Raw genomic sequence first — 19,683 nt, 5'->3', positions numbered from 1 at the left:
GGCTCTAGAGAGGAAATCTGCACCTACTGGGCCAAGTGAGATCTGAAAGTGGTGCCAGCTGATGTCTGAATATACCACAACTTACTGGTGTCATTATAGGAGGGAAATCCACTGGGCCTAGATCGGAAAGGTAGAGGAGCTTTACAGGTTGGGCTTGCCTTTGGGCTCCCTGCAGGTAGGAATCCTGAGAGTTTGTAAAACTGGTGCATACTGTCTTAACAGCTGCAATTATGGTAAGTTCCCAGAACAACCATACTTTCCTCCTTGTTGAATAGTCATTTAAAACAGCTAAGAAAGTTGTATTAGAACTTGATAGCTGTACATTTGTAGTTTGCATACTTGTTGAATTGTCAGGTCCTATATATAAGGTGCATGTCTGTTTCCCATTTTTACTTTTTGTTGTGTTATCAGTACTTCCCTTAACTGAAAAATGACTTTAGCCCTCTGGAGTGCACTGCCAAATTGTACCCCACTCCCACAACCCAACATTCACTTATCTGGAAAGTGCCTTTTTCTGCTGCATAGCTTGATTCTGTTTAAGGGTGGTTATAACCTCATATTGTTTTCATCTCTGTTCTGCTTCACTTTACCCCACTAAGCATGTGTATGTTCAGTGAAATCGTCTCACCCACCAAAGTTCATAACATTGTTTCACATTAAAATTCATCTTCTATCTGACTACTTGCGCTGTACTGCAAGCCGCCACATATATTTCTGGAGATTGACCACTTCATTAATGGCCACTGCGCATCAGTTTTGACGTCATTGGCATACCATTTTCGATGGCACAAATGTGTTAACAGAGAAGTATGCAGCACTCCTGCTTTCTGATATTTGTTCCAACAGCCAGCCTTCCAGACGCATATATGATGCCACTCTTTGAGCTGTTTTTCCATTTTAGTCCCTCACCATTCAGAGACTTTTGTCTGCATTTGTCCTGTTGAGTTGTGATGCTGAAGACCTTGCTGAAATTGGGAGAGTACTACAGGATTCCCCGTCTTCACCAGTGTGATGAGCCAATCAAAGAATCGGGTCAAGTTGGATCAGCAGGATCTCTGCTTGGCAGTGGTTGACAGCATGGCTTTAAAAAGGAACAAAATGGAACAAGGATATAACATGGCTAGGTTTATAAAGCCCCTAGGGCCAATAGGTTCCAAGGTTCATAGGTTGGTACTAGGCTATCAGCCCTAGGGCCTATACAAGCCTAGCCATAACAATTCACCTGGCTATTTCTTCCACAATATTTACTTCCCTGGACCTCTGTCTTTTTCTTTGGACCTCTGTAACCTCCTATGAATATTCAGGAAGTCTCTGTGCAATGAAAATTTGACTAACAAGCCTGTGAGCTATCTGGAAGCGACTCCTTTGTCAATACACCTGAGGCATATTGTTGAAAGTCAGGGAAAGATGGTACATCTGTGTTAGAATTTGATGTTATATTTTTTTTGTTTCAGAATTTGATGTTGTTGAAATAGTGTTATATAATTGTATAATTCTTTGTTCATGACCTTTGAAATAAATGTTTATCCATTTACATCTTAGCCACACAGTCATATCAGTGGTATTCTTGGGGTCCACCTAATATGTTGTGTCGGTTATGTGCATCCTGCTGGACATACTGGAAGAAATATGGTGGACTGAAAATGCCAACACGTCTTGATGGGGAACGACCTGGCCCTAATCGTAATAGTATGGTAACTGTGCATTTTCTTACATTTTTGCTGATGTTTAGTAGGATTAATGTAGGCTTACGTATGTTTCTTTTCATGTATTTTGTGAATGTCTTTCCATGTCACTGTTGTAGTGTTCTTTACATTAGGGAGCCCATGCCAAGGGCAGCCAAATGTCCAGCCAGTGTAGCAAAGCCTTTAAGTTGCCTTAAGGTGTGCTGTACATCACATGCTCCTTGCATAGCGTAGGGCATAAAGGTGGCCTCTGGACATGCCATCCTCAGAAGTTCTTTGACGCCAGTCCAAACGCCATCACTTGATCACTGATCTGAATACTGGTTCCTTTGCTGGTTCACCAAGCCATTATAGGTAAGTGCCCCACTGTTTTTTTTTTTAACTTATTGTTTTTACTGTTGCTTGTGGGGCTTGATGTAATCCAAGAAGGGTAAATGCTGGTGTGGCAGACAGATTCCCTATAAAGACCACCACGACCAGTATCTTTTTTGCTTAGGTGTCTCTCATGACCATACAATCCTGTTCCATTTGTCAGGCTTTTATACCCCAAACCCTTCAGAGAAGGCTTATCTTCTTTGGCACTTTATCTTGAAAATCAGCATCTGAAGCTTTTTGCGAAAGACACAGTTGGAGGCTGCTTCCTACTCCATGGGGACAGCTTCAGTGAAGAAGGCCAAGACGCCTAGGCAACAATCTTTTGCTGTTCAGCCTCTGCTGGACATCTCTCCTGAGGTGAGTTGAATGCCTGGAGGTTCGTTCAGCTTTGTCGTTGGATTCGTCTGCTGCTCCTGGGTTAGAGAACAGCGGGGATCTGACTTAAAGCATGTCCAAGGAGGCTTTGCAGACATCCATTTTGGGCGCTCAGGGGGGAACCATAGATGATCATTTCCTAGAGGCCTAGAGGTGGTCCTCTGATATTATTCAGGGAAGTCCCCACAGCCATTATTGAATGCCATCCTGGGTCAGAGCCTTCCCGATTTTATAAGGCAGATGTCTCATTGAAGAAAAGGCATATGACTAAATATATTTCTCCTGCTCTTAAGGATCCACAGAGCGAGTGGCAGGCCTTCACTCAAGGTTTGTTTAGTGCTTTGATGGCATTGAAATCTCCTCAGGGAGTTTCTGTTCCAACACCCCCCTTGGTCCTCTACTATGCTTAAAAGACCCAGGGAACAGGATCCTTCTGAGGAGAAGCTGTATTCGGATGAGGAATCCCTTGCTTACTCTTCTCAGATTCCTTCTTCTTTGGACAGTGGGTTAGAGGAAAAGGAATCTACCAGTCCTGATACTCTTTGAAGAGATTTCTTTGGGAGAGACGATCTCCAGGATGATGCAGTTCTTTAAACGGGATTGTGTTCAGGTCTCTGAGGTACATACAACATACTGTGAGTTGCTGCAGATTGACTTAAACCTTCTTCTGTTCCTCCTGATGTCCTTCAAGGATGCATCTGCAGTCATCACATATGGGTTGTCCTGCCTCAGGCAGCCCTTCGGTTGGCCGGATTCCAAAGTCTGGGTCCGGCGTCGGCTGATGTCGCTCTCTCCCTGACATCAGAGCGCCTGGGGTATAAAAGTGTCAGCCGACGCCATCTTCCTCAGTCTTTCTTGCCGTGTGGTGCCCGAAGCAGTTCGCAAGTGCCGGTCGGCCAGCTCCTGTAATTCAGCTACCAAAGACTTCAAAAGCTAAGTACCCCGTTGGGGACTCTTTCTTGCCTCAGCCGATGTCAGATAAAATTAATAATTGCTTAACTTGTGGGAAACAAATACCTCATAAGGATTTCCACTCTTACTGCCTCCCCTGCCTAGGCCCAGACCACGACGTCTCGGCCTGTTCAGCCTGTGCTTCCTTCAACCGACGCACTCTTAGATGTCGGGCGGAGTTTGCAGAGGAATTTTTTGGGGCTTGTTTTGCTTACAATATGCCGTTGGAGTCTCCGACTTCCCATTTAATTAAGAAACGGAAGGACAAGGACCGACACACACGGGCCGCGGTTTCGGCTAAAACCACGGCCACACCTACCACGAGTGTCTCGGTCTCGGCTGAAACCGAGTCCTTGGTACTTCCATCCACCGAAACCACTCAACCGACAACCTCGGCCCCGGAGGCCCCTGCTGAGTTGGTTATTGAATTTCCTTCAGACACTGGTGTTTTGGAAACTTCTGACACCATTCCTCTAGACAAAACTACACCAGCACATGGTGCAGCCAGGCCTCTTGCATCCATATCCATAAAGGCATTCACCAGGGCTAAAGCTGCTAAACACACAAAAACTATGCCTCCCAGGGTTATTCCTCAGGGACCCTCTACAGGTTCTCAGATTCTAAGTTTAGCAGAGGACCTAATCTCCTTAATTAGGGGCTCTCAGCCCCATCCGGACAGGGGCTCTCAACCTCCTCCAGACAAAAGGCCCAGGGTTGAGCCCCCTGATCCCCACTCCTCAGAGGAGGCCTCTGATGGCCCAGGAAGAGATTAAGAACTTTTCTGCATTTACCTCAGCATAGACCTTTGGCTATTCCTCCTGTTTTGAATGTCATTGATGATGTGTACTCTGAGTCCAGCATAACCCCTGACACTGTTCCTCCGGCCCCTGTCAAACCCGATAGGTACTATAGGGTCCCGGACTCACATCACTTTCTTTACAAAGCCCACTCTGCTGATCCAGAAACTATTTCCCAGGGCCCTAAAGGGGATGCAGCTGCCACTGCTAAAAATCCACTCCCCTCTGAAAGGGAGTCCAGGGCTTTAGAGAGATGGGGTAAAAAAGTGTATACTTCAGCTACTCTTTCTATGAGGGCATTAAATTGTCAATTTCATATGATACAGTACCAAGAGTATTTGTTAGATGAATTGCATAAGAAACTGTCTTCACCTGAACCCCTAGATCGCAAATCACTTCAGGATCTGGTACATAACTCCCAGCAGGTTAGCAACCATTTCTTGCAGTGTGGTTATGATGCATTGGAAGCTTCATGTAGGTCAGCTATGACTGGTGCAGTCATACGTAGGCATGCTTGGCTGAAGGAACAATCTCTGCCAGACCATGTTAAAGCTAAGCTTCTGGATGCTCCACTGGAAAAGCAAAAGTTATTTGGCTCCACTGCTCAGGAGGTCTTAAAGAAAGTTGAGGAAAAGGCAAAATCTGTACAAACAGTCAAAGATTTTCTACAAGTCCAACCGCCAAGATTCAGCAGAAATTGGCCTGCCAAGAATTGGTCCTTTCCGGATACAGAAAGATTTCAGAGGCAAGAACAGGCGTGCCAGAGGTAGAGGGCAAGCTAGAGGCTCCTACAGAGGACGTCAGTGGCAGTCTCCCAACCAGAAGAGAGGTAGTGCAGGACCTACAACTGCTGCACAAGGACAGACTCAATGACTTCACCTTGACTCCGCCAACCAGGGCTCAATTAGAAGCACCTTTGGGCAGAAAGCTTTTTTTATTCTCAGAAAATTGGCACAGTATTACAAGAGACAAATGGACACTGCAAATAATAGACAAAGGATACAGGTTCCATTTTCACACATTACCAAACAGAAAAGGCATGCCAGACCTGCCACCAAATCAAAGGGCAGAGGCTTTGAAACAAATCTCCAACTTAATGCAAATGAAAGCTATAGAAAAAGTTCCTATTTCAGAACAAGGCCAAGGATTTTATTCCAGACTATTCCTTGTTCCAACAAAAGAAAAACAATGGAGGCCTATTCTCGACTTGTCCGCACTGAATACTTATCTCATTGTGCCAAAATTCAAAATGCTGACTCTACAGCAACTCCTTCCCATGCTGGGCAAGGGGTCTTGGCTGGTAACTCTGGACCTCAAGGAGGCATACCTGCATGTCCCTATCAGACAAAGTTGCAGAAGGCACCTCAGATTTCTTGCAGGTTCAGAGCATTATCAATTCTCAGCATTGCCCTTTGGCTTATCTAGTGCGCCCAGAGTATTCACGAAATGCCTGGCATCAGTAATTGCACACTGCAGACTTCAGGGGATTCAAATATACCCATATCTGGACGACTGCCTTATACAAGCGGACAGCCAACAAACTTTGGTAAAGCATTTGAATTATGCCATCCACCTACTTCAGGCCTTGGGATTTACAGTCAACATTCACAAATCAAGACTTGTTCCATCCCAAAGAATAACTTTTCTGGGTGCGGATCTAGACACAACCACCCAAATGGCTTTTCTCACAGAAGAAAAACAAAGACAACTACCGGATTAATTCAAGAACCTGACAAGACAAACTCAGCTGACTGCAAGGAAAATCCTGCAGGCCCTAGGTTACATGGCATCTTGCATTCTTCTTATTCCACAAGCAAGGCTGCATATGAGGAAACTACAGTGGTACCTAAGGAGTTTATGGACTCAGCACAGTCACAGCTTAGAAGCTTTGATCCCACTCATTCCATGCCTCCAAAAGGAATTTCTGTGGTTGGCTCAAGCAACCCAGTCAAACAGGGGTCTGCCCTTCAGCAAACCAATAGCCAGCCAAACCATTACAACGGACGCTTCAGACCACGGTTGGGGAGCACACATGGAGGGCAGATGTATTCAAGGACTATGGTCACAGAAGGAGCTACGCATGCACATAAACCAAAAGGAAATGCTGACAGTGATACATGCAGTCGAGGCCTTCAAACTCTTTCTGCATCAAGGCCACCTGTTAATAAGGACAGACAACACTACAGTTATATGATGCATAAACAAGCAAGGAGGTTCCCATTCCTACCCTCTTTGCAGACTGGCAATGAATCTATGGGAACTTTCCCTGAATCTCAATATAGAGCTGCAATCACAGTTTGTGCCAGGAAAAGACAATATACTGGCGGACAATCTAAGCAGAAATATCATGGATGCACACGAATGGATGCTGCACCCAGACATCTTCTTTCAGATAACACAATCATGGGGGAGGCCGGACATAGATCTTTTTGCCTCACACCACAATCATCAGCTGAAGAAATTCTGCTCAAGGACATACCACCCACAAGCATGGAAAGTGGACGCCCTCTCTTTCAGCTGGAGAACTCTAACAGTGTATGCATTTCCACCTCTTCCATTAATGACCAAGGTCTTACTGAAGATCAGGACAAAGCAGCCAAAAGTGATTCTGATAGCTCCGGACTGGCCAAGACAGCACTGTTACCCACTGTTAAAGAGCATGTCACGCACGAAACCGTGGCCTCTTCCTCAATGGCCACTTCTCCTGACACAGCACAATTACAAAACTCTGCATTCCAACCTGAAAACCTTGCAACTAACAGCCTGGAGAATACCTTGACTTCTTCCCAGGATAAGCTATCCAAGAGAGTGAAGGATATCATCATGGAAGCTCGCCGGCCTTCCACAAGAAAGGCTTACTCAGCAAAATGGAAAAGATATCGCACTTGGAGCACCACAAAGGGCCTAGATGCGACAGTGATGAACATGGCACATATCCTGGAATGCTTGGCAGAAATGCTCCACAATGGCCTGTCTTACTCCTCCATTAAAATCCATGCTTCAGCAATTTCAGCAGAATACAATACTGATCCACCTGTCTTCTCTCATCCTCTCTTAAGGCAGTTTCTAAGAGGAATTAAAAACATCAATCCTCCAAGGAAACCACCAGTGCCTACATGGGACCTTAACTTCGTGTTGGAAAAACTAACACTGCCTCCCTTTGAACCAGCAGCATCTTCGGAATTACAGTTTCTGTCTTGGAAGACTGCCTTCCTTCTAGCCATAACGTCAGCAAGAAGAGTATCTGAGTTACAGGCCCTCATGGCAGTGTTGGATAAAGGTGTTCTGCTTTTTACTCAACCGTGTTCGTGTGTTTTTGATCTTCAATATTTCTATCAGCAATTCATCAATAATAACTACCTCATGGCAGTACAACCATTTCTTATTTTTCATCAGGACAGAGTCTCATTGAGAACCAATCCTTCATTTATGCCAAAGGTGGTATCCAGGGTCTCATTGAATTAAGCTATTCACCTGACTACCTTCTTTCCAAATCCACAAAACAAAGGGGAAAAACTTCTGCATACCCTGGACATTCACAGGCAGTTGCGCTACTACTTGGACAGAACTAAAACTTACAGAAAAACTGACCAGCTGTTTGTAGCATATGCTGCGGGTGCACAAGGAAAAGCAATTTCCAAACAGACAATTTCAAAATAGGGAATTGCATTCGATTTTGTTACTCCTTTCATGGAAAAACTGTGCCAGCTAACATTAGGCCTCATTCCACCAGGGCCACAGCCACCTCCACAGCCTTCTTAAGAGGGGTGGCTACCAAGGACATTTTAGAAGCTGCTACATGGAGCTCCGTGCATACATTTTCCAAGCATTACAATTTACCTTTATATTCCAGATCCAGAGCAGGCTTTGCTACGGCAGTCCTGCAGGGAATTTTAGCTGCACCTTCTTTTACTTAGTTCCTACCACCCCCAGATTGGCTATGGTATTCTACCCATATGTGATGACTGCAGATGCATCCTTGAAGGACATAGTACAGTTTTGTACCTACCATAAATGTAGATGTCCGATAGGTATGCATCTGCAGTCAGGTTTTCCCTCCCTCCTTCCCCTCTGTGGTAATTCTTGGGTACTTATCCCTCTCATAGCTAGCTGGGGTTATCTATTATGGTGTATTTGTTTGATATATATATATATATATATATATATATATATATATATTTATATATATTTCTGTGCATGTTTGGAATTTATTGCATTTATCCAAATTTAGCCTTCCTTAGAGGGCACCTGGCATCTGGGGCAAGAAAAACTGAGGAAGATGGCGTCGGCTGACGCTTTTATACCCCAGGCGCTCTGATGTCGGGGAGAGAGCGACATCAGCCGACGCCGGACCCAGACTTTGGAATCCGGCCGACTGAAGGGCTGCCTGAGGCAGGACAACCCATATGTGATGACTGCAGATGCATACCTATTGGACATCTACATTTATGGTAGGTACAAAACTGTACTTTTTGGCTGCCTTATTGGATACATTTTCCAATACTTCTAAGGCTTCAGACTGTCAGCCCCCTGCTCCCAAGAAATGTGATGATCCTATAGGGTGCTTGTGGACTGTAAATTTTTGTACAAGTGTCCTGCTGCTGACCCCTCAGTGGTGTCTGTAGCCTCTGACAATCCCTCTCAATTGCTTCCTTCTGCTGTATTACTGCCCTCTTATAAAGCTAGCAGGACCATGGAAAGGCTAGCCAAGAAGGTTTGCACCTCTGCTACCTTGGCTTTTAGGGCTGTAAATTATCAGACCCATATTTCCAGGTGCTTGTTGGCTCTCTCATTCTAGGATTCTCAGGTTATTTCTGCTGATCTAGACTCTGATGGTAAAACTTCTCTTTTCCTTTTAGGGACTTCCTCCCAGGTGACTTGTCATTCCATCAAGTGTAGTTATAATGCAGCAGATGCTTCCTCTAGGTCTGCTGCTTTTGGGCCACTAATGAAGAGGTATTCTTGGCTTCAGCCTCAACGTTTGCCTGATGATATTAAGAGTAAGTTGATTTATGCCCTTCTTGATAATAAACACTTGTTTGGTGAAGCTGCTGCTATTGTCTTTTCAGGATAAGGGCAAGGCTTTACAAGAACTTAAACTTGTGATCTGATATTGTCAGTTTTCATTCTTTTTCAACATACGGGTTTGGATCCGATACTGAGATCCTACTCAGCCATTCTAGCTCGTGGCAACCAACAAACTCTCGAGCTCCTTCCATACCCATAAATCACCACCTCTAACATTCCACAGATCTCATTTGCCACTTTAGAGTTCAGACAAGTTCACCTTCAGCTTATGAGTTTTATGTGAAAGAAGTTATTTCTTATTTTTTTCTATCTAACTTTAACGAATTGCTATTTCTTCAATTTTAATCTGAATTCAAATTTATCTACTTTTTTCCTTTACTTCTAGGACGGATATCCTTCCCTTTATCCTTTTTGTCTTTTACCAGCAATATTTCTCCATTATTGTGACAGTTTATTTTACAGCTTTATTTTTCCATTTTGGTGTCAGTATTCTATTACTATCGAAATTTCTTTTATATACAAGATTTAATTCAATTGCTACAATCTTAGTTTATATTTAGGATTGTAGTTTTTATTGCAAGTTTCTGGGGACAGGAAAGAATAAGCTAATGTTAAAGGCTTTTCTGCTGTCTTTTTTCTGAAGCCATTCCTGGGGCTCAGCACCCCCCCCCAAAATGTAAAGACCTGTCAAAAGGTGTAGTTTCTCAGCTTCTCTAGTCTCTGCTACTAGTTTCTTGGTTTCTCTAGTCTCTGCTTTTTCAGAACCGAAAAGAAAGAACAAAAACTGCATCCGAAGCTATCTCCACTCTGACCTTCATCAGATCCAACCACACAGTTCTTCAGAACTTGAATAAAAGAAGAAATAAATTAATATTGAAAAGGTTTGCTGCTAACTACCTTTTCTCAGAACATTGCTGGATTTCCATATTCAATGACCTTTCAAAAGGTCTAGGCATTCAAATTCTTTGGCTTCATCTTCATTGTAAACCAAAAAAAGAGAGAGGGAGTCTGAAAGAGTTTGTATCCGGGTACCTCGGATCCGACTTATCTAAGATCTCCTCCAGATCTTTAATCCTCCTCCTCAGATCTGACAGATTTGACTGCTACCATTGGATCCTGAGTTTTTTTGGATCCAGCAGACATTTTTATTTTCAGATAATTATGAATCCAAAGTCCCCTAAGGCTCTTTTCATATCTTAAGTTCTCATCGGATGCGACAGGTCTGCTGTTACTTCTGCATTATTTCTTAAGCCTTTGAATCTGACAGACATAAGTCTTATTACAGAGACATGGAATGATTTTGGATCCAAGCTGTCCATTTCCAAAGCATTTTCAGTCTTCTCAGATCCTAAGCTTTCAGATCTGACAGCAGTTTGACTCCAGAGAAACTAGGAAGTTTTTCGTATCCAAATCCCCTAAGGTCCGCTTTGGATCCTAATTTCTCCTTGAATCCGACAAGTTTTGGTTGATGTCCTTCAAGGATGCATCTGCAGTCATCACATATGGGTTGTCCTGCCTCAGGCAGCCCTTCGGTCGGCCGAATTCCAAAGTCTGGGTCCGGCGTCGGCTGATGTCGCCCTTTCCCCGATGTCAGAACGGCTGGGGTATAAAAGCATCAGCCGACGCCATCTTCCTCAGTCTTTCTTGCTGCGTGGTGCCCGAAGCAGAAGCAGTTCGCAAGTGCCGGTCGGCCAGCTCCTGTAATTTCGCTATCCGAAGACTTCAAAAGCTAAGTACCCCGTTGGGGACTCTTTCTTGCCTCAGCCGATGTCAGAAAAAGTTAATAATTGTTTAACTTGTGGGAAACAAATACCTCATAAGGATTTCCACTCTTATTGTCTTCCTTGCTTAGGCCCAGACCACGACGTCTCGGCCTGCTCTGCCTGCGCTTCCTTCAACCGACACACTCTTAGACGTCGGTCGGAGTTCGCAGAAAAGTTTTTTGGTGATAGTTTTGCTTACAAAATGCCGTCGGAAACCCCGACATCACATTTAATTAAGAAACGGAAAGACAAGGACCGACACATGCGGGCCGCGGTTTCTGCTGAAACCGCGGCTAGGCCTACCGCGAGTGTCTCAGTCTCGGCTGATACCGAGTCCTTGGAACTTTCGAACCCTGAAATAATACAACCGACAGCCTCGGTCCCGGAGGCTCCTACCGAGTCAGTTACAGAATTGCCTTCCGAAACTGGTGTTTTGGAATCTTCCGACACCATACCTTTAGATAAAGCTACACCAGCACGTGGTGCAGCCAGGCCTCCTGCATCCATGTCTATTAAGGCCTTCACCAGGGCTAAAGCTGCAAAACATACTAAAGCCATGCCTCCCAGAGTTATTCCTCAGGGACCTTCTTCTAGTTCACAGATTTTAACCTTAGCAGAGGACCTGATCTCCTTAATTAGGGGCTCTCAGCTTCATCCGGACAGGGGCTCCCAACCCCCTCTAGACAAAAGGCCCAGGATGGATCCCCCTGACCCCCTTTCCTCAGAGGAGGCCTCTGTTGGCTCGGATCACTCAGACTACCAGGAGGAGGCTTATTCGGCCTACGAGGATTCGGATGCAGAGGAATCTATTCCCTCAGCCTCCCCTCCTGAAGAGCTTTCCTTTGGGGAGACCCTTCACACTATGAGAGAGCATTTCAAATGGCAGGGCCAGGAATATTCTGATTCCAGGAAAAGACTAAGAACTTTTCTTCATTTACCTCAGCATAGACCTTTGGCTATTCCTCCTGTTTTAAATGTGATTGATGATGTATATTCTGACTCTAGTATGACCCCTGACACTCTGCCTCCGGCCCCTGTTAAGCCGGATAGGTATTACAGGGGCCCGGACACACATAATTTTCTTCATAAGGCCCACTCTGCTGACCCTGAAACTATTTCACAGGGCCCTAAAGGGGTTGCAGCGGTTACTTCTAAGAACCCACTCCCCTCTGCAAAGGAGTCCAGGGCATTAGAGAGATGGGGTAAAAAAAAGAAAAGAGCATCAATGGAGACCTATTCTCAACTTGTCCGTACTGAATACTTATCTCATTATGCCAAAATTCAAAATGCTGACTCTACAACAACTCCTTCCTATGCTGGGCAAGGGGTCTTGGCTGGTTACTCTAGACCTCAAGGAGGCATACCTGCATGTCCCTATCAGACAAAGTTGCAGAAGATACCTCAGATTTCTTGCAGGGTCAGAGCATTATCAATTCTCAGCATTGCCCTTTGGCTTATCTACTGCGCCCAGAGTATTCACGAAATGCCTGGCATCAGTACTAGCACACTGCAGACTCCAGGGGATTCAAATCTACCCATACCTGGACGACTGCCTTATACAAGCGGACAACCAACAAACTCTGATAAAGGACTTAAATTATGCCATCAATCTTCTACAGGCCTTGGGATATACAGTCAACATGCACAAATCAAGACTAGTCCCATCCCAAAGAATAACCTTTCTGGGTGCGGATCTAGATACAACCACCCAAATGGCTTATCTCACAGAAGAAAAACAAAGTCAACTACCAGATTACTTCAAGAATCTGACAAGACAAACTCAGCTGACTGCAAGGAAAATCCTGCAGGCCCTGGGTTACATGGCATCCTGTATTCTTTTGATTCCACAAGCAAGGCTGCATATGAGAAAGCTACAGTGGTACCTAAGGAGTTTATGGACTCAGCACAGTCACAGTTTGGAAACTTTAATCCCACTCATTCCATGCCTTCACAAGGAATTTCTGTGGTGGGCTCAGGCCAGCCAGTCCAACAGAGGGCTGCCCTTCACAAAGCCAAAAACCTCCCAAACTATTACAACAGATGCCTCAGACCTGGGTTGGGGAGCACACATGGAGGGCAGAGGTATCCAAGGACAGTGGTCACGAAAAGAGCTACCCATGCACATAAATCAAAAAGAAATGCTAGCAGTGATACATGCAATCGAGGCCTTCAAACTCTTTCTGCATCAAGGCCATCTACTAATAAGGACAGACAACACCACAGTTATGTGGTACATAAACAAGCAAGGAGGTATCCATTCTTACCCTCTGTACAGACTGGCAATGAATCTATGGGATCTTTCCTTGAAACTCAATATACAGCTACAAGCTCAGTTTGTGCCAGGGAAGGACAATACACTGGCGGACAGCTTAAGCAGAAATATCATGGATGCACACGAATGGATGCTGCACCCGGATATTTTTCAACAGATAACACAATCTTGGGGGAGCCCGGACATAGATCTATTTGCATCCCCCCACAATCATCAAATAAAGAAATTCTGCTCAAGGACATACCACCCACAAGCGTGGAAAGTGGACGCTCTCTCTTTCAGCTGGAGAAATCTGTCAGTGTATGCATTTCCTCCTATTCTATTAATGACCAAGGTGTTACTGAAGATCAGGGCAGAGCAGCCAAAAGTGATCCTGATAGCTCCGGACTGGCCAAGACAACACTGGTACCCACTGCTAAGGAGCATGTCACGTACAAAACCATGGCCCCTACCTCTATGGCCACTTCTACTGACACAGCACAGATACAAAACTCTACATTCCAACCTGAAAACATTGCAACTAACAGCGTGGAGAATACCTTGACTCCTCCTCAGGATAAGCTATCCCAGAGAGTAAAGAATATTATTCTGAAGCTCACGCCCTTCCACAAGGAAGGCATATTCAGCAAAGTGGAAAAGATTTCTCATCTGGAACACCACAAAGGGCCTAGATGCGACAGTGATGAACATGCAACATATCCTGGAATACTTGGCAGAAATGTTCCACAATGGACTGTCTTACTCTTCTATTAAGATTCATGCTTCAGCAATTTCAGCAGAGTACAATACTGATCCTCCTGTCTTTTCTCATCCTCTCCTAAGACAGTTTCTAAGAGGAATCAAAAACATCAAACCTCCTAGGAAACCGCCTCTACCTGCCTGGGACCTTAACTACGTGTTGGAAAAACTAACACTGCCTCCATTTGAACCAGCAGCATCTGCAGATCTACAGTACCTCTCATGGAAGACTGCTTTCCTCCTGGCAATAACCTCAGCAAGAAGAGTTTCGGAATTGCAGGCCCTGATGGCAGTTCAGCCATTTATTATTTTCCATCAGGATAGAGTTTCATTAAGAACTAATCCTACTTTTATGCCTAAGGTGGTATCCAGGGTTTCATTGAATCAAGCCATTCATTTGCCTACCTTCTTCCCAAATCCACAAAACAAAGGGGAGAAACTGCTGCACACCCTGGACATTCACAGACAGTTGCGCTACTACTTGGACAGAACTAAAGGTTTCAGAAAAACTGACCAGCTGCTGGTAGCTTATGCTGCTGGTACTCAAGGAAAAGCAATTTCAAAATGGATAGGAAATTGCATCCGCATTTGTTACTCATTCCATGGAAAGACTGTACCAGCTAACATTAGACCTCATTCTACGAGAGCCACAGCCACCTCCACAGCCTTCTTAAGAGGGGTGGCTACAAAAGACATTTTAGAAGCTGCCACATGGAGCTCTGTGCATGCATTTGCCAAGCATTACAATTTACCTTTATATTCCAGATCCAGAGCAGGCTTTGCTACGGCTGTCCTGCAGGGTATCTTAGCTACACCATCCTTTTCCTAGTACCTCCACCCCCAGATTGGCTATGGTATTCTACCCATGTGTGATGACTGCAGATGCATCCTTGAAGGACATAGTACAGTTTTGTACCTACCATAAATGTAGATGTCCGATAGGTATGCATCTGCAGTCAGGTTTACCCTCCCTCCTTCCCCTCTGTGGTATTCCTAGGGTGCTTACCCCTCTATTAGCTAGCTGGGGGGATCTATTATGGTGTATTTGTTTGTGTGTGTATGTATATATATATATATATATATATATATATATATATATATATATATATATATTTATTTTTTTTTTGCAAATGTTTGGATTATTATTGCATTTCTCCAAATTTAGCCTTCCTAGAGGGCACCTGGCATCTGGGGCAAGAAAAACTGAGGAAGATGGCGTCGGTCGACGCTTTTATACCCCAGGCATTGTGTCGTCGGGGAAAGGGAGACATCAGCTGACGCCGGACCCAGACTTTGGAATCCGGCCGACCGAAGGGCTGCCTGAGGCAGGACAACCCATATGTGATGACTGCAGATGCATACCTATCGGACATCTACATTTATGGTAGGTTTAAAATTGTACTTTCTCCTCCTTAATGCATCGGGCCAGGGACAGTCATTAGAAGTTACTTCACCAGTTGGACTTCCTTACACAGGACAAGGGGCCACTCATCCATCTTCACTTGTCCAATCTTCATCTGACACTGTGGGTGATTGGGTGTTGATTCCTTTTAGGCACCTATTTTCTGAGGATGAGCTTAAGGTTTTACAGGGACAAGAACACCTGCAACTAGAAAGTCTTGTATGTCAAAATGGAAGAAATTTTTTGTCTGGTGCCGTGCTCATAACCAGGATCCTTTTTTCAGTGGGGGTCCCTCTGGTTCTCTCCTATTTGTGTGAGTTGCTGCAGTTTAGCTTGGCCTATTTTTCTGTAGAGCCCATTTGTCAACTATTTCTGTTCATCTGCCCTTTGATGAAATATTTTTCATTGTTACGCATTTTCAGAACATTAAACATTCAGTGTTTAACATTCAATTAGTAGCCGTTCGCTGTATTTTTCTTTTAATATGCAAACATAGACCTTAGAGAGCAGTGCCACTTCCTCAAGCATCCCATTCACCACCACCACCCTTCCCTGAAGAGAGGTGAACAGGCAAGTAGGCAAAGCCTCATCTGGTTCAGTCTGGTAGTTAGTGCAGAGGATTAAGGCTAAGAGTTGTTAACAAGGTGCTGTTTGTTGTCTAGGGTTTGATTTTCTCACTCTCCATTTGCATGACTCTGAGGAAGTCACTTAACCAAGCAGTGCTTTGTGGTAACTGAAGAACTGGGTTAGGTTCTCCAGTGAGCTCCTGGTTCACATGCCTAACAACTACCTATAAACACCTGTCTTCCCTCAGACAAATCAGGCAGGTACCAAAGCCGCTAATCGAGCTTTACCTCCATTATATTAAGGGCTCTGTCTATACCAGCTTGAACTAGTTATGTTTCAGACATGCATGAGGAATTAAAGAAGACCGATCTCTTCACTCTTGTTGCTGATTGGGGCAGCAGTGAATGATATGGGGAAGTTGCAAGGAAGGACTTGGAAAAGCTTGCCATGTGGATAGAAAGCTGTGATTGAGGTTCATTGCATACTAATGCAAAGTACTGCTCCATTATGACTTATCAGCTAGGGGAGTGGAGGACCTTAAAACAGCAGATGTTAAGTTGTCAATCTCGCCTTCATTCTTGCTGGATGGGTTCGGAGCCGATCCTCGGCTCCGACTCGGCCAATACTAAAGCTCGAGAGCTAATTCCACCGGCTCGAGGCTCCCCTATATCCCACAATGCTAGGCGGTAACTACTCAGATCTTGTTTGCCGCTATAGCTGACGAGGTGCTTTTCTACCGGCTCAGGCAGGTGAGTTAGATTTTTACCTTATTAGGTACTTCTTAATCCCCCTTTTTGTTGTCATACTATTACTTTTTAGTTTTATTGAAGTAAATTAGATTAATCGACCCCTGTTGTCGAGTCCTTTTTTCCCTTTCTACCCTTATCTTGTAGGCCTTCGGCCCCTACCCTTTCCCCAGTCCTTTAGTGACTAAATTACTTGTCCCCTTTTCTGTTAAGGGCTTGTGTGTGTGTGTTTGTGGCTTGTTTTAGCCTTAATAATTTAATTTAATAATTAATAATTTTCTGTAAAGGGTGTGTCTGTAGAGTGTGTGTGTTGTGTTAGGCACTCCTTTTGTGACATTGTCAAAAGAAAAGGTCTCAGGCTTCAAGAAGTGTGACTCGTGCTGTCAGAAAATGTCTCTGACAGTCACACTTCTTGTGTGTATTGCCTGGGACCTGTGCACCTGCAGGACTCTTGTGCTGTTTGTCATGGTTTTAGCCCTAGAGTCCTGCGGGAACGCAAGAACAAACTAATCTTGCGGGGCTTATTAAAGCCTGAAGGCCCTCCGACTCAGTCTGTGTCGGAGAAGCCTTCCAAAACTTCCACACAGTCGGCTCCGGCTCCAGAGTCGACTGCTGGGAAAACTAAATCGGCTTCGACATCGGCTCCGGCTGGAGCCGATGTTTCCAAGCCTCATACAGTTACCTCTGCTCCGGCTGGAACTGAGGTTTATAAAACTCCGTCGGCTCCGATACCCTTATCGGAGCCACACTCTAGGAAGAGGTCCAAATCCCCCTCTATCGGCTCCATGCATTCGGTGCCAGGATCCCCTCTCCTTTCTGAATGGAGCCATAAAACTCATTCCTCACGGTCTTCCAGATTATCTGACCATGATTTGCAAAGGGTAGTGAGTAGACTTCTCAAGTCCGAGGCACTGGCCCAAATGTTACATAGCCCGACTCACCAGTCAGTGGCTATTTCCATTCCCCAGTACATTCCTCCTCCGACTCCTTTGAGTTCGGAGCCAGGGCTTGTCGGAGCCATGGCTGTCGGTGTGTCGGATCCGATACCTTCCCTTTCAGCTCCGTCATCTGCTCCGATCTCCTCCTTGGAGGGATCTCAGCACCGAGCTTCCCTCGTCGGCTCCGAGGGGGCGAGTGGCATCGAACCCTTGTCCGACCCCGCTCTCCCTCTCGGGGCTTCGGCGCTGGTGAGTTCGGCTCCAACATCGGCTTCGGAGCCGTCCCTGTCGGTGCCAGGGGAGGTCCTTGTCTCTTCGGTGCAGGGGCCTCTGGCCTTGCCTGACAGGGGTACCTTCGAGGTCATGCTCAGCGTGCTAGAACCAGGTTCTGCTCCACAGTCGGCTCCTTCAGCCCCCCCATCTACAGTGCCTGCGGTGATTTCTACTCACCCCCTTGTCATAGACCGCAGAGAGCCAACTTCTCAAGTTTCCCCATTGGGAATTTCCTCCTCTTCCGAGGTCTCTCCTGACCCGGCAGGAGATCCCCCAAGGAAGAGGCAGTGCAAGAGGAAGCACATTGACTCCCCCGAGTCTATCACCTCCGACACTGACTTAGAAGAATCCGAAGGTTCCCCTCAATCCCCCTCTGAGGATGTCTCCTTTGCTGACATCCTTGAGATCCTGAAACAGAGGGGGAACTGGCCATCCCTTAATCCTTCGGAGGATGAGTCAGTGTATCTTGAGGCGTTTGGCTCTCGCCCTTCTACCTCCTGGGTGTCCCCTTCCTTTGACCCCCTTATGGAAGTGGTGGCAAGGAAGGCTTGGACGGCTCCTGATTCAGTGGAACCCACTCCGAGGAGACCATCTAAATTTATTACTGCCCCTAGGGATAAAGATTTTTTATCCAAAGGTGTCCCTGTTGATGCCATGGTGGTGGCTGCGGTGACTAAGAAGGAGTTAGCTGATCCTTCGGTTCCTGTCCATCCTCCTAATAAGGAATCTAGGACCATGGACAGGTACGGCAAGCGGATGTTCTCATCAACGACCTTTTCGATGCGTTCGCTGAATTACTTATGCTACTTCACTCGTCTCCAGAGAGACTTACTCAAGGATATGGGTGAACTGATAAAGGATCCTACAGCTGAGGGGTTCAAAGATACCATGAACTCCCAGTTGGCAACCCTGAATTCCATCGTTAACTCCTACATGCGGCTGATATCATATGCTGCAGATGGGGCGAGCAGAGCCACAGGCACAGGTGTTGCCTTACGACGTCATGCCTGGATGCGGCTATGTAACTTTGCGGACCCTTTCAAGGCGTCCTTCACTAATTCTTCCTTTGGATCATCCTTGTTCGGTCCACAGGTGAAGGATACATTGACCAGGTGCAAGGTAGAAGGTAAGACTCTCTCTGCCGTAGGAGTCCGTTTTTCTACCCCTTCTAGACCCTATCCCAAAGGTCAGTGGGGAGGGAAGATGTGGTTCCGCAAACAATCCCAGGGAGTCTCATCTGACGCACAAGGCCGATTCCCCTCTAGAGGTAGAGGGAGGAATAATAACAGACGCTGCCCTAGAGGCAGAGGAGGTACGCAAAACCAGGGTAGCAGAGAAATGTTCTCTGACAAACCCTCTCAGCATCCCTGAGGGGCTGCCCGACTGTCCACCTCCGGAGGCAGTCGGGGGAAGATTATCCCTGTACCCAAAAGCCTGGCTTTCCCTTACTCAAGACAAATGGGTACAGTCGATCATATCCGAGGGTTACAAGATTCCCTTTGTTCACATCCCATCCCAACCCAAAAGATCCCTTCCAGACGTTCCACCCGGTCTAAGGGAACAAGCAGCATTAGAAATTTCAAAGCTGCTATCAAAAAGAGCTATCCAATCAGTCCCAGCAGACCAGCAAGGATCCGGAATCTACTCCAAATTCTTTTTGGTACCAAAAAAAAGGGGACTGGAGACCCATACTGGATCTCAGCTACTTAAACAAGTATGTCAGGAAAACAAAATTCCGGATGGTCATGCTACAGTCCATTCTACCCTTCTTGG

At 45.6% G+C, this 19,683-nt stretch overlaps 1 protein-coding gene across 5 annotated transcripts in view; it reads left to right on the top strand.

Moving 5' to 3' along the window:
* The window catches only part of MTA1 (metastasis associated 1), a 3,368,231-nt gene that overhangs the window by 2,486,494 nt on the left and 862,054 nt on the right, over positions 1-19,683 (top strand). For all 5 annotated transcript variants that reach the window (XM_044074165.1, XM_044074166.1, XM_044074164.1 and 2 more), the window contains exon 13: positions 1,543-1,694. In XM_044074165.1, the coding sequence (XP_043930100.1) occupies positions 1,543-1,694 (152 nt within the window). The remainder of the gene's footprint in view (positions 1-1,542; positions 1,695-19,683) is intronic.

Source organism: Protopterus annectens, chromosome 6.part0 (assembly GCF_019279795.1).
Source record: "Protopterus annectens isolate FY-2018-M chromosome 6.part0, PAN1.0, whole genome shotgun sequence".
Classification (NCBI taxonomy): domain Eukaryota; kingdom Metazoa; phylum Chordata; order Ceratodontiformes; family Protopteridae; genus Protopterus; species Protopterus annectens.
Note: the sequence above shows the minus strand (reverse complement) of the source record. Positions and strands in the feature narration are given on the sequence as shown.